We start from the raw sequence: 10,881 nt of genomic DNA, 5'->3' as shown, positions 1-10,881 counted from the left end.
ATATATCTCCGGTAAGCAGACTTCTGCGAGATGACGGCGACTCTTTAAAGTATAGCGAGGCTCAAGGTGTCTTACCAGTCGCTGAAATCCTGTGTCTTCCACTACTGAGAATGGTTGAACATCAAACGCCATAAACTCTATTACTTTCTGAGTAATTTCTCGAGCTTTTGTGCTGTCGGATTTGAATTTTCTGGTAGTGTCAAATGCTTGCGCGATAGACGGAGTCATGTTAGCCTTTGTTTGGCATTTAGCTTTTTTAGCTGAAGCAGCGTCTGCTTTAGCCTTGATGAACTCATCATATTCCTTGGCATGTCAGCATCTAAGGTGTGCAATCAAATTAGTTGTGTTAAAAGTGTGTTATTTAACGCAAGTTCCGCCTCATGAAATTTTAGCAGGGCAGAGCTTATAAACTGCAGTTCCCATTCAGTCGGTCACGTTCGACGTACGTCGGACAGACCGACGAATAGGAATCTACTTCGAGTGTAACTACAACGAGCCAATGCACATTGGCATGCAATCATATGCATCAGCTGCTCGCCTCGCAGCGCAGGTATATAATGAGCAGCAGGTGCGTTGAATCTTCAGCTTTTCGCTTCGGAGCCGAACTTTTTGTTTCAAACAGTGGTTTTCTACAAGCGTGTGTGACGACTACGTGTCAAGAAAGCTTTTTTTGGTTGATCTCTCTTTTTGTTTGGTGCAGGCGGACAGCACTGCAGTGGGACCAATCTCTTTTGCCTTTACTTTCAGTTTTCACGGTGCGCTTTGAGCGCTCAAAAGCTGTTCTCACAGCTGGTAAGAGGGCGGCTACTAAGAGAGAGAGAGCACACGGCAGGCTATTCCCTGTCTGTGTTGCAGCGGTCATTCCCCTGCGTGCTTCGGCATCTGAAAAGAGCAGTCCTAAAAGAGCTTACACAAGTAGATTCGCGTCTTTTTAAAGATGTCGTTCTACTTGTGTGTTTCTGGATGCGGTCGTTATCTGTCACCGCGGGATGGTCACAAGCACTGTATCACGTGCCTGGGCTTAAAGCACACTGAGGCAGCGTTTGTGGATGAGTAATGTACCCATTGTGGGAAGATGACCATCGCGGAGTTGCGAGGGCAGCGGGCCAGGTGATCTGAGGATCACGGTGAGTGCGCTTCCTTCGGGGAACCAACATGACAGGATGTCGATCGCTGCATCGGAGGGTGAGCCTGAAACTTCTGGGGATGACAATTTGGCGCAGCTGCCTCCTTCTGGAGTGACAACTGTGCCTGATTCGGACCCGAAAATGATGGCTATGCTTTCCCAGGCCGCCAACAGGGTCAGGCTCGTGTGGAATCCTCCACCGTGTCCCGAACCCTCGAGGCTGGACGATTGGTATCTCAGGGTGGACAGGGCTGGTTCTCAGCTCCCCACCCCAGTGCCCTTCTTCCGGAAGTGCATGAAGAACTCACTGGCTCGTGGACGGCACCTTTTACTGCCAGAAACCTAGTCGGTGGGTCCTCCTCCCTCACCACCCCTGACGGCAGAGCGGCTAAGGGATGCACGTGCATACCCCCTGTGGAACGGGCAGTTGCTATGCAACTGTGCCCTAACTCCACCTGGCGGGGGGAGCCGTATCTCCCTTCCCGGGCCTGTAAGTACTCATCGGATCTTACCGGCAAGGCTTATCAGGCCTGTGGGGAAGCCGCTTCTGCCCTGCACGCTATGGCGTTGCTGCAGGTCCGTCAGGCCAAGGCACTGAAGGACCTGCACGAGGGTGGTCATGACACACAAGGTCTTCAGGAACTTCTTGCTGCGACGGACCTCGCGCATCGTGCGACGAAGGTCACGGCGCGGTCAGTGGGTCGTGCGATGTCCACTCTGGTGGTCCAGGAACACCATCTCTGGCTGTGTCTCGCAGACATCTGGCTGTGTTTCGCGGACATGAGGCCTTCAGCCCGTGGTCGTATCCCTTGTTTCTTCGGGCAGGAGTGCCCCTAAAAGGTGTCCTGGCAAGCTGTGGTTTTCACGGATGCCTCGACCACTGGCTATGGTGCCACATACAACGGGCTTGCAGTTTCAGGGGTCCCATCTGCAGTGGCACATCAACTGCCTCGAGTTGCTGGCAGTACGCCTTGCTCTGAGCCGACTCAAAGGGCCGTTACGGGGCAAGCATGTACTGGTCCGTACGGACAACACTGCGACCGTTGCTTACATCAACCGTCAAGGTGGTCTACGCTCCCGTCGCATGTTGCAACTCGCCCGCCATCTCCTCCTGTGGAGTCGGAAGCATCTGAGGTCGCTTCGCGCCATTCATGTTCCCGGTGTGCTCAACCGTGTGGCCGACGAGCTTTCACGAGCTGCGCTGCTGGGAGAGTGGCGACTCCACCCCCAGGTGGTCCGGCTGATCTGGAGAGAGTTCGGAGAGGCTCAGACCTGTTTGCTTCACCAGAAACCTCTCACTGCCAGTTGTTTTACTCTATGACCGAAGGAACACTCAGGACAGATGCACTGGCACACAGCTGGCCCCCGGGGTCTGCGCAAATATGCGTTTCCCCCAGTGAGCCTACTTGCACAGACACTGTGCAAAGTCAGGGAGGACGAGGAGCAGGTCCTGCTAGTTGCGCCCTATTGGCCCAACCAGACCTGGTTCCCGGAACTCTCACTCCTCGCGACAGCCCCTCCCTGGCCCATTCCTCTGAGGAAGGACCTTCTTTCTCAGAGACGGGGCACTCTGAATGGGAACGTCTCGGTTACAAAGATACAAAGGTAACCCTCGTTCCCTGAAGGAGGGAACGGAGATGTACGTCCCGTCGCCACAGTCATTGTCCTGCTGATGCTGCCGCCTGCTTGGTTCGGCTCCGAAGCGAAAACCTGAAGATGCAATGCACCTGCTGCTCATTATATACCCGCGCTGCGAGGCGAGCAGCTGATGCATATGATTGCATGCCAATTTGCATTGGCTCGTTGTAGTTACACTCGAAGTAGATTGGCCTCTCTAGCGAGATTCCTATTCGTCGGTCTGTCCGACGTACGTCTCCGTTCCCTCCTTCAGGGAACGAGGGTTACCTTTGTAACCAAGACGTTTGTCATCATTGACACCTTATTCAAAGTAATTCCACACAAAAGACATTTTCTTTACACACAGAATGAATTCGATGTGTTTTCCCGCCCTCTTTTGATTGACAGTAAATAATCGGCACTGATCATGCGTTGTTTTTTAACAATCGTCTGATGGCCGATAGCGTGAAAAACTGCCTTTATACATTGGTGCACCTCTATATTATATATAATTTTATCCCTACTTTTCCCATCATTAAGATATGGGGAGGTGACATCCTTATTTCCAGTGATGGCTACTCTGTCACCGCCTGCTCTTTTAAAGTAACACCCCATACAAGCTGAGAGGGTGACTGGCTCAGAAAGAGAGAGAGAGATGTGGATCACTCTGTATATTTCTCTACACTTGCTCTTTACCTGCATCACTGCAGCTTCAGTCCTAAGATCAGATACCTGTCAGCTCCAGGGACACTTCAAGTTAAACGGCGTGCACCAGGATGGAGATGTTATACTTGGAGGACTGTTTGAGGTTCACTTTTTTACAGTGTTCCCAGAGTTGAGCTTTAGGACAGAGCCAGAACCACCATACTGTGAAATGTGAGTCAGAATGACTGCATAACTATAAGATAAATATTTAAAAAAAAATAACAATAATACTATAATAATAATAATAATAATAAATATTAATGTTATGTTCTCCTTGCACTCTTTTACCTCAGTTAATTTGCTCAATTGATGTGAGAACAGTAATGCTATCTTGACAAAAATATGTATTAAAGCAACTGTATATTTAACAAAATGTGCACCATAGAAGAGATCAATGAGTGAAGTGTGAACTCTGATGTATTTACTGTGTATTAATGCTTCTATTAATTTGTCATTTGTCATTTATTAATATTTCTTTCTTTCTTTTTTTCCCCCTTAGATTTAATATGGAAAGCTTCCAGCATGCACAGACCATGGCTTTTGCAATAAATGAAATCAATAAGAATTCCAATCTATTGCCTAATATCACTCTTGGTTACCATCTATATGACAACTGTGTGATGCTAGGCATGGCATTTCGGGCTGCCATATCCCTGGCTAGTGGGACAGAAGAGGACTTCTCCAATCTCAACTGCACTGGCCCTCCACCGGTGATTGGAGTGGTGGGGGATCCTAGTTCAACTCCATCCATTGCAATTTCCAGTGTTCTGGGACTGTTTCGAGTACCTATAGTAAGATGGGATGAAAAAAGTAAAAATACACTATATTCATATTTTTGCACACACACACACACACACACACACACACACACACACACACACACATTATTATTATTATTATTATTATTATTTTATAATTCCACAATAGTTTGATTAGCATTAATGAAACAGACAGCCTATATATTAAGACCTACTGTATCACACGAATCTAATATAAACGATCATGTGAGACATAACAGATAATGTTTGTGTGAATACTCACCAAGAGAGGTTTTTTTTTTTTTTTTAATACTGTAATTCTGTGTACATTGGGATCTCTGTGTCTTTGTGCGTGTGTCAGTCAGCGCAAGTAAGATAGTTTTGTTTATATCAGCATGAGTTTAAAAATCACATATTATTTGTTCAGACTCATGCCATCGAGAATTCGCTATTAATATTCACAAAGTTGGAATGCTGCATTTTACAATAATGCCAAACTTGTACTGAGGGAAGCACCAGTCGTCCAGAAGCGAGCAGAGAAAAACAGCATTTTTCATGGACAAAGAAAAGGTACTCATCTCAGAAAATGAACAAATAAAGATACTTTTAGATGTTTAATTGCTATTTGCTAGACAAGGGCTTAATGAAATTTTTTTTGCAAAAACCTCTATTTCGACCAAAACATTTTTCACTTGTTTTGTCTGTAGCTTGAAATTAGCCTGTGCACATTCTGACTCATTTTGCCAACACGGATCATATATATATATAGGGTGTGTGTGTGTGTGTGTGTGTGTGTGTGTGTGTGTGTGTGTGTGTGTGTGTGTGTGTGTGTATGTGATCATAGCCTTCAAATAACAATTCCTTTGTTGTATTCAAAATCGGTGGACACACACACACACACACACACTTTATTTTTGTGAATTGTGGGGACATTCCATAGGTGTAATGGTTTTTATACTGTACAAACCATATTTTCTATCGCCCTACACCAACCCTACACCTAAACCTACCCATCATAGGAAAGCACAGTTTTACTTTCTCAAAAAAAAAAAAAAAAAAAAAAATGGCGACATGGTGTAATATCCTCATAAGTCACCCTCTCCTTGTAATACCTATGTCATACCCATGCCATTATACAAATTTGTGTCCTGACATGTCACAAAAACATGCCAGAGACACACACACACAGTATTTTTCTAACACCTTATACTCTTTCTCCATCTCCCCTAATTAGGTTAGTCACTACGCCACTTGCTCATGTTTGAGTGACAGAAAAAAGTACCCATCCTTCTTCAGAACAATCCCTAGTGATGCCTTTCAGGTGCGGGCAATGGTTCAGATCTTGAGGCATTTTGGATGGACCTGGGTTGGTCTCCTCTACAGTGATGATGACTACGGCATCTATGCTGCTCAGTCCTTCCAGCTGGAAATGCAGCTGATTGGACATTGTGTTGCTTTTTCTGAAATTCTGCCCTATGATAACAACCCCCGAGATATTCAGCATGTACTGGGAGTGATTCATGCCTCTACAGCTAGAGTGGTGGTTATTATTTCTCCTTCATCATTAGTGATACCTTTGATGGAGGAGGTGGTTTTGCAGAACATGACAGGCAGGCAGTGGATTGCGAGTGAATCTTGGGCCACTTCACCTGTGTTTCACACAGCACGTTTCCTTCCCTTCCTTGGGGGCACACTGGGCATTGCTATCAGACGTGGAGAGATCGAGGGGCTTTATGACTTTCTGTTACATCTTCGTCCCAACAATGATCCAAAAAATAATATGTTGAGGATCTTCTGGGAGAACCTGTTTGGTTGCAGTTTTGAAACGGGGGGTAAAGAGACAGATAGAGATCAAGTGAAAAGAGTGTGTACAGGACAGGAGGATCTGAGCATTACAGACACACCATACACTGATGTTTCAGAGTTGAGAGCAGCTTATAATGTGTATAAGGCAGTTTATGCTCTTGCACATGCACTTCATGACCTGATGCAGTGTGAGGAAGGGAGAGGACCATTCAGTGGGAACAGATGTGCTGACATAACCAACTTGAAACCCTGGCAGGTAAGACTCAAATATATAGTGCAAATTTACAAGATGAACTAGTCAAATCAAGTCAAGTCACCTTTATTTATATAGCGCTTTATACAATACAGTTTGTATAAAGCAGCATTACAGTGATTTTCAACTTTGCAACTAGACACAAACAAGTGCAACATATAACCCTTGTCCTGTTTAAAAACTGTACAGCTGGTACACTACCTACAGAAAGTGAACTTCACTACAAGCTTTGGGGATCATGTGTCATTTGATGAGAATGGAGATGCTTTGGCCATCTATGATGTGATGAACTGGCAGCCGAGCTCAGACGGATCAATAAGTATTTACACAGTCGGTGTAGTAAATGAAGAGCCGGAAACAGGCACGGTGCTCAGACTGGAGGAGGATGCAATATATTGGAACTTTGAGACAAAAAAAGTAATTAACATTGCATGTTAATGATATCCTTTTTGCAGATATAGTCTAAATTGTAATCAAAGCTATAAAACAAATGAGAATATATTAATGGAAAGGCCAAGCTTGTCGTTATGTAAAAGACATATAACTGATGATATCTCTTTTAGCCCCCACAGTCTGTGTGCAGTGAGAGCTGCCCACTAGGAACCAGACGTGCCACACGTAAGGGCCTTCCTGCCTGCTGTTTTGACTGCCTGCCATGCGGAGATGGAGAGATTTCAAATGCAACAGGTGAGCAGATAATTGTTGCCAAAAATTTTAATGTAAACTTTTCTTAAATTCTCACCTTCTCTCTTATACTCACCTACAGATGTTATTGAGTGCACCGTATGTCCAGATGAGTTCTGGTCCAATACAGTTAAGGATCAGTGTGTCCCCAAAGAAGTTGAGTTTCTGTCTTATGAGGAACCTCTCGGCATCTCTCTGACCACTGCATCTCTGCTTGGCACCTGCTTCTGTGCTCTAGTGATGTTCATCTTTACTCGTCACCGTAACACTCCCATTGTACGAGCCAACAATTCAGAGCTCAGCTTCCTGCTTCTTGTGTCACTCAAACTGTGTTTCCTGTGTGTACTGCTGTTCATTGGCCAGCCACAGTTGTGGACGTGTCAGTTAAGGCATGCTGTGTTTGGCATAAGCTTTGTCCTGTGCATTTCCAGCATCCTGGTCAAGACTATGGTGGTAATAGCCGTGTTTAAGTCATCTCGACCAGAAGGAAAAGGCGCAATGAAATGGTTTGGAGCAGCTCAACAACGATGCACAGTCCTGATCCTAACAGCCATCCAGGTTGTGATATGTGCAGTTTGGCTATCAACTGCCTCTCCAACACCCCATAAAAACAACCACTATATCCGCTCCATAATAGTATATGAATGTGCTATTGGCTCAGTGGCTGGTTTTTCTATGCTGCTGGGATACATTGGACTGTTGGCAGCAGTAAGTTTCCTGTTAGCCTTCCTGGTGAGAAATCTTCCAGATAATTTTAATGAAGCAAAGTTCATCACTTTCAGCATGCTAATATTTTGTGCTGTGTGGATTGCGTTTGTTCCTGCATATGTGAGCTCACCAGGGAAATATGCAGTTGCTGTGGAGATTTTTGCCATTTTAGCTTCTAGTTTTGGATTATTGGTGGCCATATTTGCACCAAAGTGCTACATCATACTTTTACACCCAGAGAGAAATACTAAAAAAGCCATCATGAGAAAAGAAACACAAAATAAATAATAAAGTTTTGCTTTATTGTGATGTAAAATTATGAACTCCGACTTAAAACTATTTTATTGTTTTGGTTATATTATTTTATTTATTCAACACATTTTACTTCCATATACCATCAACACTTCTCTCTGCTGCTCTCGGGTGTGAGTAATTTCACATAGTCTGCTCACTTAAAATGACACTGATTTATATGCTTCACAATTAAAAGATACAATATAGCTAAATTTCAAATGGTGGAACTTGTGTCATAAACATATTTTGTCATATTGCCCAGCCATAAAACTGCTCAATTTTAAAGCATTAAATACAACTTTCTGTAAAGTTGATTTGAAATAATATGTATTGTGAATACATATTGCAGCGGAATTTTTTATTATGCTTCAGTCACCACTTCTGCTTCTTCCAGTCAAGCATATGTTGGGTAATGCAGCACTCTTTATCATATTAAATACATTTGAGTGTGTTGAAGATGGTTGAAAATGATGTTAATACATTACTCTGTGCGTTTGCTTGGCAGCTTTTATGAGACACTTGTTGCACATTACAGTAAGCTAGATCGATATTAGAATATCATATTAATAAACACTGGATGGCTTGTGTTGGTAAATGGCAAGCAATTAATGTTAAAACATATTTTATGATGGAGAAAATGCTGTATTACTATAACTAAAAATAAAGATGCTTATCTGATTATGCTATGTTAGCCACCTGACAAAATAGTGTTTTTCTCTAAGGCATAGTAAAAACATGGTCCTCATGGAAAATCAAGAAAACTATATTCAAACAATAAGACTAAACTTGTTGAGCTATATAACAATGATTAGTTTTAAGTAAATGTATCCAAACACTTGTTCCCTTGTCTAATAAAACATATAATATTTTAAAGCATATTTGGTGTTTCCATGGTTTCTACAAAATAAAACCAAACATTTTGTGCTTTTAAGAACAAATTCACGAGTTCACACTTTCATATAATTAGATAGAGTAAAGTTAATGCGTGTTCAGACTGCTGTCCAGGGGGAGGGCTCCGAGCTCGGAAATTTGTAAATATTATATATATATATATATATATATATATATATATATATATATATATATATATACACACACAAATATATAATATAATATATAATATATATATGATATATAATATATAATATATATAATATATATGCCAGCACCGCCCTAACCATGTCCCTTATAACCCCCATCAAATAAAATAGAGCCTAAATGTTTGTATTATTAATATTAATATTAATAATAATAAAAGCATTAAAAAATAATGTCATTGAATTTAAAATATCAGATTTGTTTTAATCAGACAGTAAAATCATAATTAGTTTCCCAGGCAGCAAAAAAGCCATTTGAATCAAATGTTTGAATGTTATCTGTTCTGCCATGTTACATGTTTGCCTTTTGTAAGGTGTTTGATTTGAGTTTGTTTTTAACTCATTGTATCATGAATCGTGACCGAACCCCTTTCAAAATTTTGCTGCAATGCTCCCTGTTGTTCTCTGAACACCCCTGTTGAGGAATGCTTATCTAAGAATATGTTTAGCACATATTTTCATATGTTCCATGACCGCTTAGGGCACCTACACACTAGAACGCTCTGACTGAATGTTTGCCATTGATTCGATTTTGGGATGTGGGTTATAACCGTTCCTACGGAAGCCCTGAACCGCATGGTGAAAAAAAAAAAAAAACTTGGTAGGGAGGAAAAAAAAAATCGAAAAGTTATCTCCTTATTTCTCGTCAGGGGTGTCAAACTTACAGCCGGTGTCCAATCTGATTTGAACTATATTAAAACATAGAGATGCACTAGTCCAGGGGCCAAAAACGTTTTTAAGCGGGGTTTTTTTTTTTTTATTATTATTATTCTGGGCTTTCAAACAAACTGCTTTGTAATATTTTCCCAAAATTTCATCTGTGTATTTATGAAGTATGTAAGCAGGACTTTAACACGCTGAATATGGACACAAAGAGAACAGACCCGGCAACAGAGGAACTACTGTACCATGCACAAGCTCACTGTTCATGATAAATAGGGAGAATAATATAAATATTACAGTGGGATTGATATGAACATATCTCCGAAGGCAGCTGTTTTAAGAAAGGTTTTGATGGCTTTTCCTCTTATCTCCATATAAAGTAGTAATATTCATTCAGTCCGTCTGCTGATTTTGTTTTATGTAGCATAATTTCACAAAGCTAAAGTCAGACCAGTCCTAGTTTTTGCTGTTAATCTTGAAATTATTCAGTAATTTAAATTAAAAACAACTGCTCATGCTCATGTGCATAAAATCTTTGACTATGATAAAAAATGCCTCTAATATCCAAATGCCAGTGTTTGGCTCTAATATTAAAGATATATTTGTTTAAGGCCAGTGTGGCCTAAACAACAAATAAATTTGCTTTAAAAAAAAATCTGCAACCAGTATCAGAATCAGACGTTTTGCTTCTTATAAAAATTGAAATTGGCCATGATAAATCAAAATAGTAAATAATCATAAAAATCGAATAGTCTTTTCACTGGAAAAAAAACAAAAAAACAATGCAGTTTTCTTGCAAATTAATTTGTTGTTCATATGTTTAATATTAATGCAACTATCTGCGCACTAAGGTTATTATAAGAAGAAGGTAATTCGGCCCGCATATGGTTCATTTCTTTCCAGTCCGTCCCTCAAACTAAAATGAGTTTGACACCCCTACTGTAGATGCTATTTACACTAAGTGAAAATACTGATACATCCTATTTAAACTAAATGACAATAGCAGCATTTTCACGATATGCTATTTATACTAGGTGAAATAGCGATATATTCTATTGACACCATGTAAAAGCAGCCTATCAGTTCTTTGCAAGAAGTGTAAATAGTATTTAGATGCTGTAGGCTAGTATTGGCAGATAATAATATCTTATAGAGTGATTATATTTATTA

General features: G+C 41.4%; 1 protein-coding gene across 1 annotated transcript; it reads left to right on the top strand.

Annotated features, from left to right (window-relative positions):
• Positions 1–3,398: 3,398 nt before the first annotated feature.
• On the top strand, positions 3,399–7,945 carry LOC137022689 (extracellular calcium-sensing receptor-like). Its single transcript, XM_067389128.1, has 6 exons — positions 3,399–3,619; positions 3,948–4,239; positions 5,441–6,268; positions 6,455–6,682; positions 6,829–6,952; positions 7,032–7,945. Exons 1-6 carry the CDS (start codon positions 3,399–3,401, stop codon positions 7,943–7,945), a joined length of 2,607 nt encoding a protein of 868 aa, XP_067245229.1.
• Positions 7,946–10,881: the final 2,936 nt, after the last annotated feature.

The sequence above is a fragment of the Chanodichthys erythropterus genome, chromosome 7 (assembly GCF_024489055.1).
Source record: "Chanodichthys erythropterus isolate Z2021 chromosome 7, ASM2448905v1, whole genome shotgun sequence".
In the NCBI taxonomy this organism is placed as follows: Eukaryota; Metazoa; Chordata; class Actinopteri; order Cypriniformes; family Xenocyprididae; genus Chanodichthys; species Chanodichthys erythropterus.
The sequence above is the reverse complement of the archived record's forward strand: the minus strand, read 5'-3'. Positions and strand labels throughout refer to the sequence as shown.

What these genes read in the sequence shown, in the direction of transcription:
- LOC137022689 (XM_067389128.1), top strand. Translation starts at nt 3,399, where the DNA reads ATGTGGATCACTCTGTATATTTCTCTACACTTGCTCTTTACCTGCATC. An exon ending in GAACCACCATACTGTGAAAT is followed by an intron (nt 3,620 to 3,947) that starts GTGAGTCAGAAT and finishes TTTCCCCCTTAG; the next exon opens with ATTTAATATGGAAAGCTTCC. An exon ending in GACTGTTTCGAGTACCTATA is followed by an intron (nt 4,240 to 5,440) that starts GTAAGATGGGAT and finishes TCCCCTAATTAG; the next exon opens with GTTAGTCACTACGCCACTTG.